This window comes from Saccoglossus kowalevskii, chromosome 3 (genome assembly GCF_978046115.1).
Source record: "Saccoglossus kowalevskii chromosome 3, keSacKowa6.1, whole genome shotgun sequence".
NCBI lineage: Eukaryota > Metazoa > Hemichordata > Enteropneusta > Harrimaniidae > Saccoglossus > Saccoglossus kowalevskii.
In genome coordinates, this window is record NC_140643.1 from 30,680,500 (window position 1) to 30,706,206 (window position 25,707).

At 33.4% G+C, this 25,707-nt stretch overlaps 1 protein-coding gene across 1 annotated transcript; it reads right to left on the bottom strand.

Annotated features, from left to right (window-relative positions):
- Positions 1–263: 263 nt before the first annotated feature.
- Positions 264–18,856, bottom strand: LOC102803337 (uncharacterized). Its single transcript, XM_006816527.3, has 7 exons — positions 18,719–18,856; positions 12,874–13,881; positions 8,074–8,348; positions 7,766–7,862; positions 3,965–4,058; positions 3,508–3,624; positions 264–2,962 (listed from the first exon to the last, which is right to left on the bottom strand). Exons 2-7 carry the CDS (start codon positions 13,507–13,509, stop codon positions 2,025–2,027), a joined length of 2,157 nt encoding a protein of 718 aa, XP_006816590.2. The 5' UTR covers positions 13,510–13,881; positions 18,719–18,856; the 3' UTR covers positions 264–2,024.
- Between the last annotated feature and the right edge of the window lie 6,851 nt (positions 18,857–25,707).

Consider the following 25,707-nt stretch of genomic DNA (forward strand, 5'->3'; position numbering starts at 1 on the left):
AAGTCTCCCCAGATGAGAAACAAGGTTGTACATGGAATACATTTTTTTTTTCATTTCTTCTCTCCGATCAATGATCTCACTTACAATTCTTTGAGAATCACACAAATCTAATGGGAAAAAAGAATTAATTTTAATTTTTTCCGCCCTCCTTGAAAAAATTGTCTTATAAAAACTCGAGAAACAAGGAATAAAAAAATTCTGGTCTAAGCCTAGTTAACTTGTCAATCAGTCTAATATAGTTGTAAAGCACAAGAAGACGATAATTCAGTGTTGCCAATCTATTTAATACTGTCAAATGTCCAGCACCCAACATGCAGCCCCAGTACAATATATAAAACTACTGTCACTAAATCAAACATTAAAAACAGTATTAAAATTCTCATAATAAAAAAAGCAGTTGGATCAAGAATATAAAATACGATATATTTATATGAACCAGAAATATTCCATGCATAATGAACAAATTCTTGAGATTGCTTCATGCAGAATACATATTTGAGGTCATATACATTTCACATGAATGTCTGATTAAATATATTGGAAGCCCAATTTTTAATTAATCAATTATTACATCCCCCTTCAAAATGTCTTTGTTGAGTGAGTGGATGGATGGATGGAAATTGTACAAATATTTGATCAAATGCCTGAGTGGTAATACTGGGAATTAAATTTACCTAGCGAAAGTACTTTCGCACACTGCAAGACTGCACTAAAACCTGAACTAAAATACATTTGATGCACATGAAATAATCCAAGTTTGCATAAAAATAACAAAATCACAAATGTCTCGGTAACAATTTTGTTTATAATAGACCCATACTAATGCATCCATGCCACACTATGCAGAAAACATCAAATTACCAACGAAGCAGCAATCTGTTTTTAACAGATTACTAATAATATTAAAGTGCCACATTCTGCAAATTAAATTTCTTTCTACACGCATTGTATTGGCCCATTATTTGACACGATTAATGTGGGTAACTGTTGCATTTTAAATACAGACAAACCACAATTATGTCAATGAATGAGAACAGGGAAAATAATACTTGTTTGGACACTTGATGTTTGGCTATACTAACACGTACAGCATAATTATATTTATAAAACTCTACATTTAATCACACACTGTTTGCATACATACTTATTTGTAATTGTATCAATATTTATTGTAGACTGAATGGAAGCGATGGTTGACCTTTGACAGTCAAAATGATTATGACACAACCAATATGGTAATCACTTTTCAATTCGCTGTGACTCCCCATCGATATAACTGATGCAAAATAAAAAAATTGACTGTTGCGAAATTACAGCAGTTTAATCTGTTTAACATTTCGATAAGAAAATAAAACCAGTTTTGACCGAGAGTGGCTTTCTTTCAGAATTAACTACATGTATCCCTAACACGCATTTAGCAAATTTTGTTTGCAGCAAACAGATGTGATAGAAATTTTTAATACTTGTGGCACATATATCCGCTGAATATAAAGTTTTTTGTTATATAATTATATAATTAACAACCTGCCACATACTGTATCTATTGTTACCATGGTTTCAATCTTCATACTGAATCTATTGTTACCATGGTTTCAATCTTCATACTGAATCTATTGTTACCATGGTTTCAATCAGCATAGTTACCACCACAGACCTGGAAATGCATACAGTTTCTATGTACGTGAAATGAAAAAATTCGTTATGTATTTTACACAAAAACAAATTTTGGTGCAAACTTGCACATCTGTTAGTAACCACGACAACACAATCCATGATTAAATGAGAAAGAAAAATACCTGTAGGCTTAACATTTAACAAAAATAATGAAGCTTTCTTAAAGAACAAAATGGAATGTTTTGAAGTAGCTTGTTTCGATTTTAGTTTATAGGGGACAGGTCAATTGACATTGGGGGAGGGAACTTTATTTCTTTACATGTAGTACTTGTTTTTTACTCTCATGAGAGAATTTGTTTCAAACCTTTACGCTACCCCCCCCCCCCCCAAATGCCTGAAAGTCTCACTTATCACCATAATCGCCAGTCATTTCCTTTCTCTGTGCTATCAACGTTTGGTGATTCATTAGTGACGATATTGGGCTGTGCATTGAGAGATGAGCGTCTATGCACGTCAACTTTCACATCACTTATTGTATGTGCTAACTCTTTCTCTGGCATTGTGGATTTTGGAAGACCTTTGATTACGTCATTCTGAATCGTCTCGCCAACTGGTAAGTTCAGCACTTTACTATAACTGTCCACATGTGTATCGTAAAGTGGTATCACCATTGATAAGGACCGACTTCCATCAGGAATACTTGTAATATTCATCTTTAATTGTGTCCTGCCAGTGTTGCCACTTTGCATAATTTCAGATTTTGGTGAGAACATCGGCAGATCGAGTTCTTCCAAGCTGTCATCATTTTGCAGTTTCTCGTTTGACGAATTGAACAAATTTTTGACATGCACCTTGCTGTCGCAGTGCCATTCTGCCAGGTTCTCCTCCGAGAACTTTGGTGGCGATAGAACGTTTTTCAACTGCCGGTCCATATTACGTCCTAGCGTTCCCTGCTGAAGCCTGGCTAACTTCTCTTCTTGCTCTTTTGAAAGACCGTGCGGGGATGCTGCAGTGTCGTTTTCAATGCATCTTTCTGATGCATTTGTTCTGTGTACAATCACATTGCGTGCATCTACTTGAATATCAGGTAGATCCTGAAGTTCTTGATAAGTATGGTTGAGGGCGCTACTCGTCCTCTCGGTTGTTATCAAGTCCCTGTTCCTGAGTAATGCTGGATGATCAGTTGGAGGTAGTGGAGTGGAACTTGTCAGAGGTGTTGTGGACTGCAGCTCTTGCTCTAATATCTGATGTGGTATTTGTCCAGCTCGTAGTGGCGTTGTTGGTCTTGGCGGTTGATGCAATAGTTGGTCTGGCTGTGATTTTGCTGGAGAACTGTTCCGCCTCATGACTGAAAATAAGTATAATATTCAAATTAATCATCACCAACAATTTAACGCAATGATAATCACATGCCTATATATTAGATTATTTGTATATGCACTGGCTCTTTAATCGTATGCAATTATTTCCCCATGATACCTGTATAGAAAATGGAGATTATACATGCACTACAGGTGATTGTTAGAACATCACCACTAAACGGGAATGTAGTTTTATATAAATAAGTGAATTATTTATTTATTTATTACCTGGTAATTTATTGTGATGTCCCTTTTTCTACAAGGGCTCACTTATTTTTAAAATCAGGAAATACACTTACATTGTATATCCCAGTTTTTGTAAAATATTTCTGGGAAAATGGAAAGTGAAATAAAGATTAAAGAAATTATAAACACCAGGATTAGTAGACAAACAAATAGGACTATTAGGCATGTATTCTACTGAAGTCGACAGCATCCATTGTTGGCAATGTGGGCCACACATTCAAGTTAAAATGAATATACAAAATGAAGAGACATTTAAGAAACATGGTAAATTTTTTTACTGACTTACTTTTTTGTGTTGGCAATGTCCTTGATTGATGTCTGTTATTACCTGCCATTCTATCTAAGCTTTCTGACCTGCGTTGTCTGGGACAGGTTGAGATAGAGCTAGATCTTCCAGATCGACCTGTAAAAATTATCACAGCAATGAAGACTGTTTAATGAGGAACACATTTTTAATTTTTTCTTGTTTTCTTGTTTTATATATATTGTAAATAAACAGTGTATTTTACACGCATTGTATACGTCGCTATGAGTCCCATATACATCAAACAGGACGTTGTGTGAAGACTGCCGCTTTTTATGTTGATTGTGTGAAAGAGTATCCAGATTCTATATCCAATTTATAAATTTTTGCGGAATATAATCTACTCGATATACTAATTTGTTTTTTTAATAGCTGATTATATCAGGTTGACCAATCCCATTGAAAATGCAATCATGTGACCATCAATAAATGCACTTACTTGGTGGCAAGACAATAAATTTGACAACATTGGAAGCAGTGACTAAGTTGACAATTTGTAGGTGTGTAAGAGTTCTCACATCGACATCATTAACCTAAAATTAAAAAACAAACAGATGTATGACACATCGCTACATGTGAGCGCAATTATTCAAATGATTTGATGAACAGGTGTCATAACTGCATACCATATTTATTCTATTAGAAGCACATCTCCAATAGAAATACATATGAACCCTTGCATTTTTTGTATAGGATCATTCAAAATAAGAGTTATTTTGACTAAACATACACCTCTGTAATTGAAGTGAACACATGTGCTACTGATGAAGCAAATATAGAAATATGATATCTAATAAATTAGGAATTATCGCAACTGTAAAACGAAAAGTTGAACGTTATTGATACTTCAAAAATAATTTTGAGATTTTTTTCCTGAAGACAATTCCTAGTTCAGAATTAATTTCTCAAGCATAAAAAAATTGTGAAAGAGTCAAAAAAAACTAATGACGTTGAAGGTACCCAGTTGTGCGGCAGTATCATTTAGTTGCACTGTTAATGCATGATAAACTGTCCCAGGGATATCCCACCAGTAAACTAATTAGACTAATGTGTATTCATTGCTTTATTGTATTGGTGAATACAGCAACTGGTGCATTCATGCTGAGGTACAACCTGTGTCATTTGCATAATTCGTGAAAACAAATGACCTCTTTACTGCTCAAAAAAAAAAAAATAATTAAATTTAATTTTTTTTTTAAATGAATATGGGCATACAGTTTGATTTACTTTTTAAATATAATTTTGATTTATTTTCATGAAGTCTGGCAAATACATGCACATTAAAATTCAAATGTACGAGGAGAAACATGAATATTCATAAAATAACATGTGGACTTCATTATTACGTGTATATCTCCAATGTATCAAGGCTATATATACATGTACTTGCAAACTCTCATTAAACTGTCAGTTATGAATATTTAATCATTAGAATTTATGAGTACCGGGTAGGTAATGGAAGAAACTTTTACTGGTAATATTTGAAACGGTGGTGTATTCTTATATTTATGTCTGTGTTTCACTACGATAAAAGACGATGGATAATAACCTGATAATGTCAACAATATATTCAATAATATTTCCAATCTCTATATTTATCCTGGTGCCATCTGTACCAGTATGATTAACTGAATTTATTGGCAGGAGTCGCAAGTGTTACGAAATATTATGTTTACTGCAGCACGGATACATGTACAAGTTACGTGACTAAGTAATTCATTTCAATATTAGTAAAGTGAAATTTCCTTCTGCATCTGATAGCCAATATTTTTCACTGGTTATCATTAAAATTAATAAATATTTTTCAAAACACAATTTTGCAAAAAATTTGAAATGATTCAATTTTGATTTAAATACCGATAGTTTTAAATATTTATTTCCTATATACTAAATAGTTTGTTATTTCAATTAGTTTTCTTGATGTGTTTGGTGAATTGTTTTCCAGACTATGGTCTTCAGTTGAAATGAGATGATGTCATAAATCATATGGCGATGACATAATGATGAATGGTCAGATGTACTAATTACATCTCCAATTACAGTTCATTTTAAAAGCGCTGACCCACGAGGTCAACTATCACATGACATGTTGTATTTATCTCCCAAATAGACCTGTATATTAAATTTTGCTTAACCAACAAACAAACGGCACCAAACACAATACCGTATTTGCTCTATTAGTAGCACATGCACGTGAGTACTATAGAATACTTATTTTCGCTTGGAATATAATTTCGCAATTTGCGCTAAAGGGATGTGAAAATAAAATCCAGCAAATATACTTTTTTTTCATCAAAAATCATCAAAAATCAGTGAAAATAGATTCCATGCAAAATGCCCAAAAAGCGTTTTCAGCGAAAATTAATTCCAGCTAAAATAAAGTATCTCACAAAGAAATTACAGAAATAAATAGTATATTTAATGATCCTCTATAGAACATGCAACATTATTTATTGCAGATGTGCTCCTAATAGAGTCAATACAGTATTCAGAATTACTGCGAATTTTATATTTTTTGCAAAATGTATTCATTTGTGTTCTAGTTTTGAAAAATCTGTTATAATATTATTTAATTATTTGAATTAAATAATGACTATGATGAATTTATCACTAATTTTCATTTTTTGGGTTTCATCCTAACATTTTAATAGTTGAACCAAGAATTTAGGAAAGAGGAAGGTATGCAACTCTGATATCTATGTGCGATGAAATGTAATGAACTATTCAATGTCAATGTCAATGTCAAATGTATTTCTAACCAATGGCATCACAGAACACAGTGCACACTGGGAAAGTTTTGATTGCCAAACAAAAATGAGCGAGACTATCACTTTATTAAAAAATGCACATATATACAAACTGCGAAATGAAATGACAAAAACACTAATCAGTTTTTTCACAGACGTTTGTATTAGGATTTGTAGATATTTGTGATTATCTCAAAATTCATGTGAAATTTCTTCAAATTGTCAAATCTTCAATTTATGTGAGATTGCATTTACAAATCCTCATCTATTAAAACTTTGGTTGTATTTATATGGTCTTGAACTCAAACACAAGAATAGAAAAACAACTATTAAATTCACCGGTAAGTGATTATATTTGCATGTGTATTCAAAAAAAAGACAGCCTTCAATTCATCCTAAATGGCAGTAAAACTATAAACTTATATCATCAATGCAAAACTCAAGAAAGTAGTGAAGCAGAAAAAAACACTATGCCAGGCTAGAATGTAATTACTACATTAGGAGCACAGTAAGTGAAGAACAAATAGACATTAGATTCTTTCACAATTTGTTGATGTTTAGTTGTTCGCAATCTGCAGTCATTCAACATCAATAAAACCAAATTGTCAAATTTTAAAGTGAAGTAATAAAATACAATCTTTAATAATATAATGAGCCACATGTTCCTAATAGACAGGCTTTATAAGTGATTGATTTATTGATTAATAATTAATTATTTATTGATTAACTGCTCTAATTTCATGAGACAACATTTTGCAAATTATGCAAAGCAGTGAAAATCACAAACTTTTGTAGTAGTGAAAATGTTTTAAGCTCAGCAACATTTGCAATATTTTTTATTCATGACAGCAATTAAATCAGGTAAACTCCTAGCAGCAAAAATTAAGCTGATACAGTAATCCGTTCTATGTGAGTCTACTTGATACAATTCCCTTGTAAAAAGATTGGTGCTAAACATATTTAATATTTATATACTGTAAAATACTTTATTTTTGCTTAGAATTAATTTTCGCTAATTTCACTGAAGTAATATTTTACATTCAACTTGATAAAAATCAGTGAAAATAAATTCCATAAAAAACACCCAAAAAGTTTTTTCAGCGAAAATTAATTCCAGCTAAAATAAAGTATTCTACAGTATTTATAATTTATTCATCTGTTTATTTATTTATATCATATAATTTACATACACATGTTGCATTACCAATTTATTATATTCCTTAATGTCATATCAATTACAGACACAGATGGTTTTATTCAAAATCATTCATTTATAAGTTTGATTTTAATATAAATTTATTTTTGATATTCCTTGAATGATTAATGACCTCAGTTAAATTTACAATCCATTGTTTTTTAAAAGTACAGGATATAGCCTACTTTGATGGTTCCAAAATAAAATACCAGTAGCCATTAGAAATATATTATACTTTTTTTGTTTACACATTATTTTTACTTGCAATGTAATTGTATTTCAATTTGTATTTGCTTACCCCAAGTATCTGCTGTCCTCGTTTCAATCCTGCTCGATGTGCCGGCGACATAGGATCCACATTTGCCACGGTAACGTCCATATTGTAATCAGTTCCACTGCAATATATAGTTTTGAACAATTTTGTAAAATCAAATTTTTACTTTTTACCCAAAAATGAAAGTTACACTGATAATCTTTGAACTTTTTATCCATAAAGTGAAATACAATGTACTGATATATTCATACTGAATGAAGGTAAAATTGTTTTACAAAATTACAACATTGTACAATATTAGGAATTTAAATATCCGCAAAATATCAACTTACCCTCTGATACTACAGCCAAGCCATCCATCGTCATCAGCAACTAAGATAATATTTTTCTTCTTGTTACTTTTGTTGCTAGGAGACGGAACATCTCCATCACCACTTCCCAGAGGAGACGAGAGGATATGATGGTTAGCACCAGGCATTTGACCCAAAGGTGCTACATATAATGTCAGTTTCTGTGCTGACTTCAATGTCACTACGGCCTCTGCATGCGTGATATTCTTAAATGCTGTGTCATTCACTTTTAATATTCTTTCTCCAGTTTTCAGACCCTACAGTGACAACAAATTAACATGAAGAAATTTTGTAATGCATTTAAAAGACAAGCAGCCTATCGGCTGAGATAGCTCCGCTGTTAGAAATGCACATTTCAATTAAAGAACTGAAGACATCATTAGAAAATGAACAATATGAATAGTATCAAAACAATCGGACTTACAGTTTTTAACAAGAAGTCGAAAATATCACTTTTTACCAAAAATTACAAAAATATTCACCAAAATAAATTAGAGAATTGAAGATATCATCACAAAACGAACAAATCTGAGAGAGGTCCACATGTAGTACCTATATATGTAATATCAAAGCAATCGGACTTACAGTTTTCAACAAGAAGTCGAAAATATCACTTTTTACCAAAAATGACAAAAATATTCACCAAAATTAGAGAATTGAAGATATCATCACAAAATGAACAAATCTGAGAGAGGTCCACATGTAGTACCTATATATGTAATATCAAAGCAATCGGACTTGCGGTTTTTAACAAGAAGTCAAAAATATCACTTTTTACCAAAAATGACAAAAATATTCACCAAAATTAGAGAATTAAAGATATCATTACAAAATGAACAAATCTGAGAGAGGTCCACATGTAGTACCTATATATGTAATATCAAAGCATTTGCACTTGCGGTTTTTAACAAGAAGTCGAAAATATCAGTTTTTACCAAAAATGACAAAAATATTCACCAAAATTAGAGAATTAAAGATATCATTACAAAATGAACAAATCTGAAAGAGGTCCACATGTAGTACCTATATATGTAATATCAAAGCAATTGCACTTGTGGTTTTTAACAAGAAGTCGAAAATATCAGTTTTTACCAAAAATGACAAAAATATTCACCAAAATTAGAGAATTGAAGATATCATCACGAAATGAACAAATCTGAGAGAGGTCCACATGTAGTACCTATATATGTAGTATCAAAGCAATTGGACTTCGGTTTTTAACAAGAAGTCGAAAATATCAGTTTTTACCAAAAATGACAAAAATATTCACCAAAATTAAAGAATTAAAGATATCATTACAAAATTAACAAATCTGAGAGAGGTCCACATGTAGTACCTATAGATGTAATATCAAAGCAATTGCACTTGCGGTTTTTAACAAGAAGTCAAAAATATCAGTTTTTACTAAAAATGACAAAAATATTCACCAAAATTAGAGAATTAAAGATATCAACATGAAATGAACAAACCTAAGAGAGGTCTACCCAAGGTACATATAGACCAAGTATCAAAGCATTTAGGCTTGTAGTTTTCAAGAAGAAGTCGAAAAAGTAAAACATTGACACTGACGACGACAACGACGACGGACAATCACTCATATGATAAGCTCCGCTCGACAAAGTCGACAGCGGAGCTAATAAAAGGTGGAGAAATCTTCAAACTGGTGATAACATTTACATCTTATGTGTATTTTTTGTAATATTTGTAATATTAATTAGAATCAATGAAATTTAACATTTTGATAAAAATGTACTATTTGGTAGTTTGGTTAAAATGTGTTTTGTGACAGATAATACATTTGTGTTTAAGTGGTCAAATTAATGAGTTATACAAACATTCTGTATGGCAATGTTTTGCTGCTCTATTTATATATATTTAGTATACGTGTACAATGTATAATATAAGGTTATTACGAGAATACCTCAAAGTATGCCTGAAGACAGTACAGCTGGAGTATCGAGGTCAATGCACGGCATACTGTCTGAGTGCTTACTTTAAGTTATCCTCATAATAACCTTATTATTATGCATCTTTTCCTTCCAAGGATACATCATAATGGGAATGCAGAAGTCCAAAACGTTTAGAACAGAATCAGCGAACTTTTTTGTGTGGAGTCCAGTCAAACCCTGGTGGCAGCCATGTTTGTTTTTATTATTAGAGGACGCTTATGCGCGTAATCATTCCATATTTGGAATTCTCATTTCCATATATGGTATGATGAAAATACCTCGTAAAGTACTGCAAAATTACGGCACGCTGTAACTTATAGCAGTACGGTGAGAGAAGTATAATAATATAATATATTACTTTGTTTTTATTTTTACTTCATTTATTTATTTTGATGACTGCAGAGGTTTTGTTTCATATGTCATGAACCAAATCTTGTAACACCAGGCCATGACACACTGATATACAGTGTAGTATAAGCATCTAACAACCACCTGTTGCATTGCATGATGGGACATTGTGACTTGTTATACGGTACTCCATGGAACCTGCACTTGTGGTGTGTTTTTATTTTTAGTATTCAGCCTCTCATCTGTACTTGTTCATTTTTGAAGATTTATTAATCCCTCCACAATCATGCATAATAATAATTTTTTTTCAAACCGATAAATAAAAATTGCAGTTTTGCCAATTCGTAAGTAATATTGCGAAATTGTTTGTACTAATTTTTGCAGAACTTGTATTTTTACTTATTTTCAGTTAAGAAATAAATCAACCAGCCTGTAGCAAGTCTACATCACTGCATTTTGTACATATTTAAAAATCATTGTCACATCAGTATCATCATTCCCTATTTTATATCTAACTCGCCCTGAATCGGCACCATGAAGTAATCATCAAATAACTCTGATAAATTGTAGCATTTTAGATTATGCAATGTACAATAGGTTTTTTTTCTTTTAAGCGGTACATGATGATAAAATACAACACAATGAACAAATATAATTTTAAAATTATTTTGAAAAGATCAATAAAACATTCTCCTTGGAATAGATCTCTATATATTAATACAACAATGTGCATGTACACGAACGTAACATGAGAATAGTTTTCAAGGTCATTGATTCAACACATCTGGTGGCACATTGAGGAATGCCGCACCTGGTGATACATCGTAATCTCAATATTTACGACAATATTTTAACAAATTGATCATTCCTAATTACACCCTGAGGACAACTCATATTTGAATCATATTTGATGCGACAGAGGATATTAACGATAGCGTATATCATACAACACATGCCAGAAATTAAACAATAGCGCGTCACGAAACATGCCGTGATACTAACAACAGCATCAACATATACGTCACTCATCGAAATTAATAAAGACTGCGCACACTATGGGCACAGCGTAAATCCTCGCCAACCCATCTGTGTCACCATTGTTACATTGTAAATAATTCTGGGCTTTTGTCAACAAAACTATTTTCACTTCCTATAACGCTGCAACATCTGCACACATCATAGCTAAGTAAAACTCTTAAATATTACTAGATATTATTCATTACTAATACCATATTAATTACTCTCTAGTTATTTATACATGTATTATCGTGAAATTATTAATAGATTATGTATCATATATTTTTTATTTGATTTTATTCTACATCAGTTTTTGTAATAAACATGATTAAAATATTGTTCTAATTGTTACAAATAAGTTGCATCTGTTACAATACTATTACTAAGAACCAATGAAATTTTAACAGCAGTTTCCTTGGACCACAACAAAAACATTTTTTTTTCATTAAGAACCAATTTAATTTTGTAATAATATTCACTCTGTGTTATGAAGTATAATTTGAGTAATTGAGATATTTTCAAGCCACAGAAAACAAAGCAGATCCCTTTCACATCGAGTTTCCCCTGAACATTATACAGTAACTCAATTCATCATCAAATGTCATGCAAGTAAAAACTGCAAAATAACATAATTTTTACTTTTATACAGAGGTATTTTACTTCAACCAAGGTAAACTTTTTGTCGCCTTTAAATTTTGGCTTTATGTTTGCAAAAGGATATTAATCTGAGTTAAACATTACACCTTCATATATACACATTGCTTGCTTTATAATCTGCTTCATATATACTGCAACGTTGTTATAACGAACACCTTTAAAATAAATTTCTTGAATTTAATCATCACATTGCTTCTTCATAAGTGAACACTTCATTATAACAAACCAATTGTATGTCTCCTAAAAGTTCACTATGATGAGGTTACAGTGTATTTTATCAAGAAATTATTAACAAATCTTGTTGAAGGGACGTAAACTGTATTTTATTGTTAATTTTAATTTATATTTTTTAATGATTCTATACTGAGCAAAGTGACTCTTAAACATACTAGATGGCCAGAAAAATAATTGATGATCTTCCAAAAAATTATTTTCTATTTGCAAACTATTTACATGCATATATGCTATGTTACATGCCCTATCACCTTGTGTTTACACACTTTTTATTAAGTGGACTAAAAAGCGGGAAAAACTTGACAAATGCAAATAATGCCTTTATAACTAATAAAAATTTAAATAAAAGTATGACATATTGAGAACAGAAATACAGCTCCAATATCGACCTCATGGTTTAAATTTTACCGAAATCACCATTTTAGAAATTCTTACTTCAATAATTGACATTGTTGATTTGATGCAAATAAAGACGGACAATGTGTACAATTTATATTAAGTACTTGTTGCTCCAACACTATTTCAGATACATGTACGTTGCCATGGGAACTATTCACTAATATGAAATCAAACCTACCTTTTTCTGTGCCTGACTTCCAGAATCAACTTGTGAAATAAAGATTCCAGTTCTCAAATCCACACCTCCACGAATACAGAACCCTAAACTATGTCCGTTTTTATGTTCCAATTTGACTTTCCTTACTTTCACTTCTTTCGTTGTCACGATATTATCATTTTCACTGCTGACATTTAGCAATTCTGTGACTACATCATGTTCGCTTTTAGTTCTCTTTCTATCTTTTTTATCTCTTTTCTTACTGCCTTCATCTTTCGCGTCCTTCTTCTTACGTCTCTGATCTGTCTCTGAAATGCTTCGCCTGAGTAGGGAATCTGTCGCAGATCTCATTTGCGGCTCATGTGATTGTCCATCGTTATCCGTTAGTTCTACGCTTAGACCGATATTAGTTCCAAAATTCAAATCGCACAACTGCTGGAAACTTGTTTTCAAATGGTCTGGCACCATTACGTATAGTTCGCTGAGAATGGTTTGCTTTTCGGTTGTGTTAAGTATGGCATGTAATGCTGTACAAAACGCTAATACTGAGTGGTTTTCGCAGAAACTTCTCATCGCCGTTTTCAGTGCCATACATTCATCTTGATCCAGCAATTGATGTGCTAACGTTCGCACTTTCTTCCCTCCACTGTGCGACATATTACAGAAGATATCCTGTTCAATTATTATCCTTTAAAAACAATCTTAGTACGTACTTTGAAAAGTGGTATAATAGTAATCGTCACATGCTATACAAATCTTCACTACATTATTTATGATGACTGCGTTGCAGTTCGGTAGTTACAGTGAACGGTCATGTTGTGACATGTTCAACATATTTAAGCATTCCGATTCAGTAACAAAAGTACATTTTCTTCTGCGTCATTAATTATCACCGCTCTCTCCGACGTAGTAACGTACACCACCTCATCCAGTCGACACTAAATCCACATTTAACAGTGTTTGTAAAACTGCACCAGTCCCAGACGACAAAACATCTCATCCAAGCGTTAAAGCCTGTATTTGTAGACCCTGGGAAAGTAAAAGAAAAACAATATCAGTTGTGATCACTGCGTATGCCCGGTTTCAGTAATATGCCGGTTTTATTAAAGCATGGCGCTACCATAGCATGGGTGGCAATGAATTCAACCACCTTGAATTAACATGATGTTAAAGTTAGGGCTCCTGGGGTGATCAAATTTAGCATGGTATACCATGTACCGTTTTCACAATAAAGTAATCTGATGTGGGATAGAATATATTGTAACAATAGTAAAACAACAATAGATCAATTGATATGCAAATTAAACTCCATAGTTTGGGATATCATAGGATTGAAATTTCAACCAGCTTTATTTAGTCTGTTACTGCCAGACTTGTTTCACAATTGTTTGTTTTTATTTTTGACAGCTTGCTAATATTGGTGAGCAAATATCGCTCACTGATCAGCAGAAATAAATTTGAGCACAAACATTTTTTGATAAAAGGCAAATAATTTCCCAAGATTTCCTGGTGGTTGTCAATTTGAATGAATACAGTCCCTAAAATTTAGCTTAGTTTGAATTTCATTCCGCACTGCCTATATTTAGGTCTCACTGATTTCTGTTGACGACTATAGTAACACTCTCTCTATTAAACATGAATAGAATCTCTGAATTTATTAATAAGTTATCAAACATGACACAAAAGGAGAACAATGTTGATCAAAAAAAGACAAAAACTTAAAATAACCTGCAAGAAAAGAAACAATGTTGTTTCCATGGTAACCATTGCATCTGTAAAGATACATTTATTAGTATATTTTGCCTCACCATATGTTCAATTTTGATTCAAGAGGCTAGCATAAGGAGAGTTCTATTTAAGTATTTCAACACAAATTTACTTTACAAAATGTTATAGAAACTAGAAAATAATAAACTGTCCTTATAGAGTCAAATCATATAAGGCACAGTGCATGGTATGATATTTTACCCAGAATTCATTGTACTTGAACTTGGTGAACTGTCAACGTACCAGATCGTCAAGCAAGGTTTTTTACATACAATTTTCTTTGAAGATTTTGACATGTATTTTTGCTTTTTGTTGTTTTTTCAATATAAAAGATAATGAACATGACAAATTTAAAAAAGTGAGAAAAAGTTCTCTCTCTGAATAGTTTGTATACGATTTTATGCTATTGGGTCAAGCTATCTGTTCATTATGGGAATGACCTAGTTTTTGTTAACGCTGGGTTTTTCCACAGATTTAAGCTAATGAAGGATAGATCACATGTGGCTAATGAAATCGGTCAACTTACTGATATAAATATTAAGAAAGGGCCAGTCCAGGTCAAATAAGTTACAAGCGAGTTCCTTGACCATTTAAAAGGTCACAAGATAGGGCAGTCAAGTTCAGAAAGGTCAGCATTTTCCAAGAAAGCAGCAGATATTCCTGCCTACACTAGTAAAATCTTAGAACAACACAAAGCAATAAGAAAAGACGTTCAAATAAAATTCAAAAAGGTGGAAATAAGTTGACAAACTCAGAAAAGAGCTATGAAACCCTAGACAGGTCTTATAAGTACAGTAAAATCTGTATTAAAAGCTGCGGCTTTTATTAAAATGGTACAATGCAACAGAGGGGATGCGGCTTCTATTAGAGCATCTACACATATGAGAAATGGCAAATTTTGGGGTCTGAATTGTTCAAAAAGAATGGGTGCGGCTTCTATTAGAGATGCGGCTTCTAATACAGATTTTACTGTAGTACTTGTTATCACAGTATTATTATATCACCGATAGGCCTACATATCAATCAATTTGCAATGTGTTTATAGTAATAATACAATAATTAATTCACTAGTGAAATACTCAGTAAATACTATACATATACATGTACAACTTATTGGCCTTATAAGGCTTCACTGTCAAATATTTATATTACTGTCTTTAAAAAATAAAATCTTTCTAAATGCTTTTTTTAAATGTGCAAATGGCTGGAAAAATTCAGTCATGTCAGCAAATACAAACATATAATCAAACAGGGAAAACAAAAAATTTCGACATTTAACACTGAAATTATTGACAATTTATTAGTCATAATAGTCCCAAGACCTCAATAACACTCTGAGAAAAAAATGAATGATTTCAGATTATAGATATAATAATTTAATATTGGTAAAATTGATAGTCAAATGATTCCTGTGCAACTATTTAGGTACATTGTACTTCCTGTTTATTATAATAATGATATTTATATTATATTTATTAAGATTCAGATTGCAGAGAGATGTGATGTGGATATAAGGACATTGAACAGAAAGATGCATCACATAAATAAAAAGTACTGCCAAGGAATTGAAAGCTTCACCACCTAACAAAATAAACTACCAAATTTTTTGAAAACAATAATTTTACCCACCAACATTGTTTGGCATTTTTTTACACATTTTTTGTTAATTTATGATTAAATAAACATGTTTTCCCATTGACAGCAGTTATTGTTCAATTTTTTTGAAAAAATATTTTAAAATTTATATATTAAAAATTGGGGGGGGGTACCAATATTTTTTATAAGATAAGACAAAATTTATTAATTTAGCTGTATAGAAAAGACTGTTTTCTATTCGAACACAAACAGGTAAATCAAGTAATAAAACAGAGACATTGAAGTCTTTAAAAGATGACTGGCTAATTTTGTATCTAATATATGTTACTTATAACAGTTGAACTAAACTAACTTTCACATTACTTGCCAGTTAAACTCATCTTGTGTACATTTATTTTTTAAATTGTTTTTAAAAATGATTGTTTTTTTAGTTGTCTTTCAAAAGTGCCACACATATTTTAAAGTAACCACACATAATGACCTAAAATATTTATATTTGTTCTGGGCCTTACAGTCTTTTAATCACTAATATGGAAATTTCAATTTCACGTTTTCAGTGTATGTACTTAATTAAATAATAAAAGACTAATATATTGGAATCTAATCTAAAAATATACTGATTTACATATCGGTACAAAGTATATTGACAGTAAATACAACTGTGAAGGCCATTGTTTAAATGGAACCATGATAATAATAATTATTATTATCTCCACGATGGAACTAACTTAAGAAAGTTAAACTTTGTTGCATCATGTTTTCATAGCAAAAACAACATGATAACACTGGTAGACAGTGAACCACAGCAATATTGGGTGACTGCGTAATTATTCAGTTTTGAATGAAAAATTGAATATACGATTATTCCTGGTAGTATGACGGATATTGTATTTATTAATGACTTTGTATTTATATTAAAATACATAGTAGAGACAATAGAACAGAAGGTGGGATGTGATATTTTTTGTTCTCATGAGTCAATGTTATATTTTTTTTGTTTCTAATACGTGCAAAAAATGAAAAAAAACACAACTTCTGTTGCATTTGTTGCATTTCTTACATTTGCATGGTCCCTTGATAGTGTGTGGGCAGCTTGTGCCAAAAATAATACTGTACTCGTGTGGGAGGGAAACATACAAGTGCCCTAGATCCATGTATTAAATCTAATCAAACAATGATTTAATTTAAAATTTTCATTTAATTACAGTCTCAATTTAATTATACATGTAATTATTCAAATGAAGCATAATGAGCAATGGATACCATAGAACTGTGTTTAAAAATCTCTGCCACTGCTTACTCCCAGCATATCAAAAAAAAAAAAACCAAAGCAATTTTTGTTGCCATATCACACACACACAACATATTACCTTCTCCAAGGTTTAAACAAATGCGTTAGTTGAATAACACCTGCTTTTGATGAACACCAACAGCTTGCATTTATTGCAATTCGGTCACTTCCGGGTTGCATGCGTTTGCTGTTCTCCTGCTTCCTTTCACCTGACGAGACTCCGGACGAGACTCCACACAGTTTGTGACAATATCGGAGTCTTGCCATAAATTCGTTTCCATGGAGATTTTTTATAATTTAATGAATTGAGTTAACGGGCCTTTTTAGATTTGCCGATGTCAAGACCGAAGAAACCATGCCTTAACGATAATGTCCTTCGCAATTAGTATTTATTATTTTAAAATAGAAAACCTTCCGGGCAATATTGTAACAATTTGGGTTGGCATTTTATATTAATATAAAGGTTTTACTTCTAAACACAGAGTTACATTATATCGCCTTAATAATGTACGTTAACTAGGATAAGCACTCCACACTCCGGGAGAAACTACAGCGCATCGACATGGTTTTCGTTATTAAACTGTAGTACATGCATTACACGGGGGGCAAAACCTGTGCACACATATAAACAATATAAAACAGCGCATATTGGCCTCCGGTTGTTGGGTGGGGACGACATTACATGGTCGTGTTATGTCTCTATAAAGTGCGTTTTTTTTATCTGAAAAGCTAATCCTGTGCCTAATTAATGGTCGCAAAACATGGGATAACCAGTTGTGGGAAAAATTACCGCTCACCAATGAAGACCACGGCAAGTCAAATAATAAAATGCAAATGATCCGCGTCTGTAGTTCGAAAGTAAAACATTAACATCGAATTATCTAACATCTGCGCTTTTGTTCAAGCATGGTTCAAGTTACAAATATTTAATGTACACTACCTGTTTAGTTGAACCAATTCGTAAATAAGGGCAATTTTGCCGATATCTGCAGCATGGCGTTCCCACCAGTTCAAGTCGCTAACAATAGATTGTAGTAATTTAAAATCCACTACAAAAGGTCAGTATTAACGACACTGTTAACGCCATTCAGATGCAAACTGAAGTTGAGATACAAAAGGGCCGGGAAAAGCATCCTACCAACCACGCTGGTACCAACAATTTTTCTGTCACGATCGTTTCTTTGACCTTCCAAAAAAGTTGCATTATCTTACCCCTTAAAAGACGGTCATCTCGACGATGTTTTTATTTCGCAGATCTAATCCAGTCCCACGTCGATTTTCGTGAAAATAGCGAGTGTGTGTAGTAAACGAGCCAGCGTATTACATCCGGGTATTTTCCTAATCAACCGCGTCTACAAAAGGGAAAGTTGGTGGCTATTGGACGAAGGGCGCAGTCACGTCGCTGTTGATTGGTTTGCTATTTATAACCCACCCACCGATTTGTATAAATACTGTGAATATACATACTAACCTGTGGCAGCGTGAACCGCCGTTGTTTCTGTTTCACGCTGTGAACTAGGGTGTACCACATGATGCAAATTAATCGTGAATGAACTATTATAACATCAATCGTGACTAGTACAGCATTTAATATCGGTTGACGCACGCGTTCCCTTCTCTACGAGCCAGAATTGCACTGCTTGCACCATGGGCGTATTCAAGTTCCGTATTTACTTCCATATTTACATCCATATAAATAAAATAAAATAAATAAAAAATAAATATTTAATTGATTAATCTACACCCCCGATAGCGTAAAGGTCACCGACTATTAAAGTTGAATAGGGTTTAGTATAAAACAATATAATCGTTTCGGGTCAAATGAAATGCAAGCTGACACAGTCAGTAAAGGGTACCTCAGTTGCATGTGGTGGTTTCCAATATATTGCAATAACATTAAAAACACTGTACAGACGTAACAATACTAGGTGAAATAGAGCGATCGGTGCTCACGGAAAGTTTAAACCGGCAATGATTAAAAATATTATTAAATATGTAATTGAAAGACGATTTTCTTATTGCCACTCGGACCGAGACGGCTGCCGCGCACAACTTGAACGACAGTTTTTTCATATACTATTTTAAAAGTTTGTGAGAACCTATAATAAAAAACGTATTTTTAGTCATTTTTCAAAAACAGACCAATGTTGATATGCATCACGCATGTTACCCATTCACGTGGTATCTTCACAACTCGGTTTCCTTTAAAGTTGTTTATTCGTGAATATTAGCAGCCTTAAGTTTTGACCATCGGGATACTAATCAGTCCTCTGTCTACATACAGTGTATAATGTTTATATACAGTGCTGTGAAATAAACAAATACGTGGTTAGTTGGGTTAAAAGGGTTAATTATTCAATGGGTTTTAATTCAGCTTATTTCGCTGACTGGAAAATGCGCTAAATTAAAACCCAGTGAATATGTAAATTTAGCATAGAACACATTATCTAAATGATAAAACTGTTAATTTAAAACCCACTGAATATGCCTGAAATGGTAAATCAGCGAAATTTAAACCTAGTGAAAATTAGTCATTTTACAGTACTCACCGGGAGTTGTATTTTCTTGGTAGTAGAGCAAAAGATTGATTTGCCAAGATTGTCTAGTAATTCATGTTGGAGTGAAAGAACATTTTGCAATGAATTTGTCTCTAAGTGTTTCACAATTTGAACATATCAAAACGAAATGATATTCGTTTTTAACCAGCTTGCAAGTATTTCTATCTTTCCTATCCTCACCATCAACGGATTTCTCAAATGAAGACCTATTGTAGCTCATGTTGAAATAGCTGCATGCAATATTAGCGGATTTGTCACTTGGTATGAATTAATAGAATCTTAATTTAGCTGAAGTGTCTATTTTTCTGTGAGAATACACTTGCTGTTAGATTAGCTACATCTTGAATTAGCGAAATTACAGATTAGCTAAATTAGCTAAAATAACATGCTAGATAAAAAGACATGTTTTACAGTTAGTCTGTTTTAAATGGTTTTACTTGTATTGGTTTTTGTAAGGCTTTCGATCTCATTGACCAGGGTAGAAGTGTCTAACTGGAATGGTTCAAGTTGTATCTTTAAAATCGTTTCCAAGTGATTCGCTTTCAACTTAAGACTCTCTTAATCCCTAACCATTTCGAAAGAAGATCCACAGGATAGTATACTTGGTCCACTTTTTTATTTTGTTCTTAATGATTTGCTTTTTCTCGTAAATAATATCATTGAAATGTATGCCGACGACTCAAAAATTCCATATTTGCAAAAAGGTAAAAGTCTGTTGGATACTGAGCATTCCAAACATGGAAATATCGAATCCATTAGAAGTTGGTGCGTAAACAACAAAATGTTGTCTAGTAAAACAAAGACACTGGTTGTAAAAACGCGCCAGAAATTATTACACTTGAAAACAACTGTACCAAATTGTAATTCGTTCATGATACTTTGCAATCACTTGAAGAGAATGAATTCTAAAATATTGTGGTTGAGCAAAATTCGAGGATTTGAGACGCCCTACACATATTATAGTGTAACCTAAATATTATCATTCCACTAACAATTATTTGTCTCATTGTATGTTTTTTCCATTTCCAGATAGAATTAAATATAAAATAAAATAAAATAAAATAAAATAAAATAAAATAAAATAAAATAAAATAAAATAAAATAAAATAAAATAAAATAAAATAAAATAAAATAAAATAAAATAAAATAAAATAAAATAAAATAAAATAAAATATAAAATAAAATATTTTTATTTTTAAAATCGTTGAAAAGACTTAAGAGTCGTCACTCAAAAAAGCCGGCACCTGAAATAAACTATAGATTCCAAAAAAACAAAAAAACAAACAAAACTCAACATTTATAAAAAAAAAAAAAAATTGCAATTAAAGGTGCAGAGAATTGGAATTGGCTATAGGCTTCACACGAGCAGAAACTCTTGTCTCTTGTTGTCAGTTAAAACATTATTGTTCTACTTTGTCAGGGATGTACATACTGTCTAATGATTAATTCATAGAGTCAGGAGGGGGGATGTTTTCCTTAAGAAGGCACACTCTTGACCAGCACTTGTAACTCTGTGACGTGCATAACAAATAAAATAACCTGTGTCGTATATTTTACTTCTATGACTGATCATGGCTATATGTCAGACAAAACTGATATTATACATGTTGTTAAGGACAAATCGGAAGATATAACACGGCACCATCATACATTTTAAAAGATAATTCTCCAGCAAATTGCTTCCAAATATTATTCATGGAGAGAGGTATTTCGGAATGGACACCAATCTATGTGAGCGAACGTGTCGACATTACTCTCCGAGATCATACATACCTGTTTTCTTATACGATTTGCTATTAGTTTGGCTTTGAACGCATGATACTTCACATATCGCGTTAACCTCGGTACACAATTCTGTACGCTTACCCTTTGTGATGTTTGAAATTTGTCAAACGTTTATTTTACCGGTGTCTTACACACAGACGTGTTTGTCCAATAAGGTTTTGTGTGTTCAGATGAATTTAATGTCTCTAATAGGGTTAGACGGAATGGAATTTTGTTTCCTGTCCAGTTTAAGGTACAGAGACGAATTTAATTTTAACTTATCTTTTCTCACCTTGGATTGTTTTATATATCTATGTAAGCCATTTTTTCTATACTGTTCGTTCTAGGATTAATATTAGACACATTCCCCGTGTATATCGTGAACGTTTGACAAAAGTTTGGTAGTTTCACAAATATATTGCGTATACTGATGGTTTGGTTTAAAACTACAGATAAATACACGCTAGAAGACCCGTACGCGAGAAGGAATCTCATGTTGAGTGGAAGTTGGTTTCGCAGTTACTGTTTCAATGTATATATTCTGTTTATTTAAATCATGCTTCATAAGCCAATCATCATAAGTCTAATTTTAAGAGTACATGTATTCGTTTAGCGTATAATTCAAGTAATATGTTTAGTCGTTTTCTGGTGTATTTGAAGACTTTCTGAGCTGCAATTTTGACTGTTTTGCTAAGGAAGTTTCATCGTTTCCCCAGAAAATTTTGAAGAGTGATAACACTATTTAAAATATATTTTAATAGTGAAATTGTTTTCTTTTAAATCTAAGCTTTGGTCATTGTGGTGAACACTCATGTATGTCTGGTGATTTTTCGCGCTTTCCCGTTTTTCACAGGAATTTTTATCTGTTTTGATCTCGGAAAAAGGGTAGTACGATAATTATAACCATTGCGTGAACATGTCACAGTGGTCATGGGGAGTGACAGATACAAGCGAAGTTAGAGAGATCACATGAGGTCGCGTGAGTTGCGCCCTCTGCGGTGCTCCAAACCCAACAGTTAGGTCTGATGCCGTTCAGCCGGCGAGGGCCTACTCACGCCTACATGTCAGGCCATACCCCAGACCATTCGTCCCGGTGTTATCGCTATCGCCACACGAGACTCCAGCTTGTCTCCTATACAATTTGACTGCGCACATCCAGAAAGTAGATGTAGCTGTGATTGGTGGAATACTAATGAGTTGAGTGTCAATCAAACGCCCACGCTATCTTTAGTAAACAAAGTCACGTGACACGCGCCATTTTAGTTTTGGCAGGCGATTTCAAGGCAGCACGCTTAACCCTTTCGTTTACAGGTTGGGAGATATTAGAATGACTGACAATTTCACGCCACTGTTTTACATTATTGGCGGATTTTTTCTGCGCTATCAATCTTTCTCTTACAAACTAGACATAGATGAGACGACAGAGTCGCTCCTTTCACAACGTCGCACTGGATCAAATTGGAAAGACGATTTCCATAAGTTATCCCTCCTGCTTTTCCTGGCTTGAATAAATTCACACACGACTTTAACTGTCCACAAACTCGAAGACTACACGAACACAGTCTACAATAGTCGTCCGCAACAATATGTATGTATTTCTTCGGTGTACTGAAGCACGAATGCACCGTGACACGGTGTTTCTCGGGTGTCGCCATCGCTGAGAATGCCGCCGGCGCAATTTTTCACCCAACTCGCGATTCTGTTTTGCAACATTTTATCAATATTCCCTTTGACAAAATCGCCGACAAAAGCACCGCTTTGCTGATCTTTTGTTCTATAATTCTTAATGCAAACACCGACCCTAGTAGTAATTAGTAACGTCGCCTAGTACATATGAACGGTCGTCATTGCAAATCGAACATCCTTTTGAAATTTGGACGTCGGGCAGGCGATTTCAAGGCACCGCACTTAAATATTAGCAACATATTTTTCTGAGCGGTTGTTTATTCTCTTTCAAACGAGACATAAATGTGACGACATAGTCGATCCCTTATCCACCGCTAAGAATGCCGCAATGTTTCGTTCGTTTTGCAACATGCCACAAATCGTCGAAAAAAACACCACTTCGACGGAAGCTTGCGTAATAAGGGGGTTAAAACAAGAAAACAAATGCCATGTTTAATACATATCGACCTGTTTTACTTGCGAAAGATAACGGAACATGAACTCGTTTCGTGCGACTTCGGAACCCGAAGGAACACACCAACAACGTTGAATTTACCCGCTATCTTCCAAATATGGTATATTAATTTATTCAGTTGTTTATTTAGAGTGACGTCCGCGGTCGAACGCGATTGGCTATCGATGTCAGTGCAAAGGTCATATGAATATTAAAATTAAGTGGGCGGAAGGAAAATTGTATAGGAGACAAGCTGGAGTCTTGTGTGGCGATAGCGATAACACCGGGACGAATGGTCTGGGGTAGTCAGGCCATGGAGTATCCTCTGTCTATACTCCGTAATAACAGATAAGATCTCAATTGTTTTCACTGTAGTTTGTTGTAACCACTACAGAATCATTGTAGGACTATTACGACTGTAATTGTAAAGTACACAGTCCAACACGAGATACACTACTAGCCATCTACAACGAAAGCTATATTTTTACTAAGGATGTCCGCAGTGAGCTTGAAATTTACGCTGAAAACAATGTGTTCACTTGACGTGAGATAATAAAGCTGTGGTGAAATTCATTAATAAATAAATATAGAAATATTTGTGTATGAAATATTTATAATTTAATTTATAATTTAATAATTATTTTTTACATGAAGTATTTTGACGATGATATTTTGTATTGTTTGTTTTATTTTATTTTATTTTTATTTAGATTGAGGTATATGGTCTATCTAATTCTTGTTACACGACTCTTAATAACATCGGTTTGTCTTCAAGATAACTACGACTTCTTGTTTATGGCTTGTCTTCAAGGCTACCTGTGTAATTTGAAAATGGCGCCCTCTAGTGTCCGTTTGATTCTCACAGCGTAAGCGACTGATACACGGCAATAACACTATGTATGGTTATATAAACAGAGGCGACGGCACGACATTTTGCATGGAGCGAGATCTGCTCAGATTTTGAAATCTAGGCCTTCTGAAATGCTATTTTCTTCATTTTGAGGGGCAAATTATGCTGACACAAAGGGTTTCAGTTTGTTTGGGGGGGGGACTGCCCCCGGTGCTGCCGCAGCTGATACCGTTATATAATCCCTCGTGACCCATTTCGCTCTTGGCAGTATTATATGACTCAGTTACTACTGCCCACCGCCGTCACTGAATGCCGCCACGCGCTTTACTGTGCATATTATAGTTCAACAGGTGTCCAGCGTAACGTTGGCGGTGTTCCTGATTGTGCAGCCACACAGTGACTTTCTATACTCGCTGATATCTCACTGTCTGTATGAGGATGAACCAACATATACAACATGTGTTCAGTTGTTTGATGGTTAATGATTACCAATGCGTTCGGCAAAACTATAAACATTGGTTACATATTCAATATAAGTCTCAAGTTAGAACCCCTCACCTGAGACTTATATACATAGATGGTCACCCGGGGTATACACTATAATTCAACCATGTTGAATGTACATACAAATGTTTCTATGGCAACTACCGATTGGAACTCGCTCATTGTGAATTGACCACAGTGCACCAGTGAAGCCAACGACCGCATTTTAAAGTGCAGTGACTCACAACATGACATTTTCGAAACAGAATGGCTTCTTACGTAATACTAGCATATATAGGCTATCATATGTCAACAAATGAAACCAAATGAATGGAATCTAAATGAACTCTCTCAAATTTGGTAATCTAACTGATCTGACTAGCTTTTCTGTCACTCTCACGTCCCATACAAATACCCTCCACTGTCT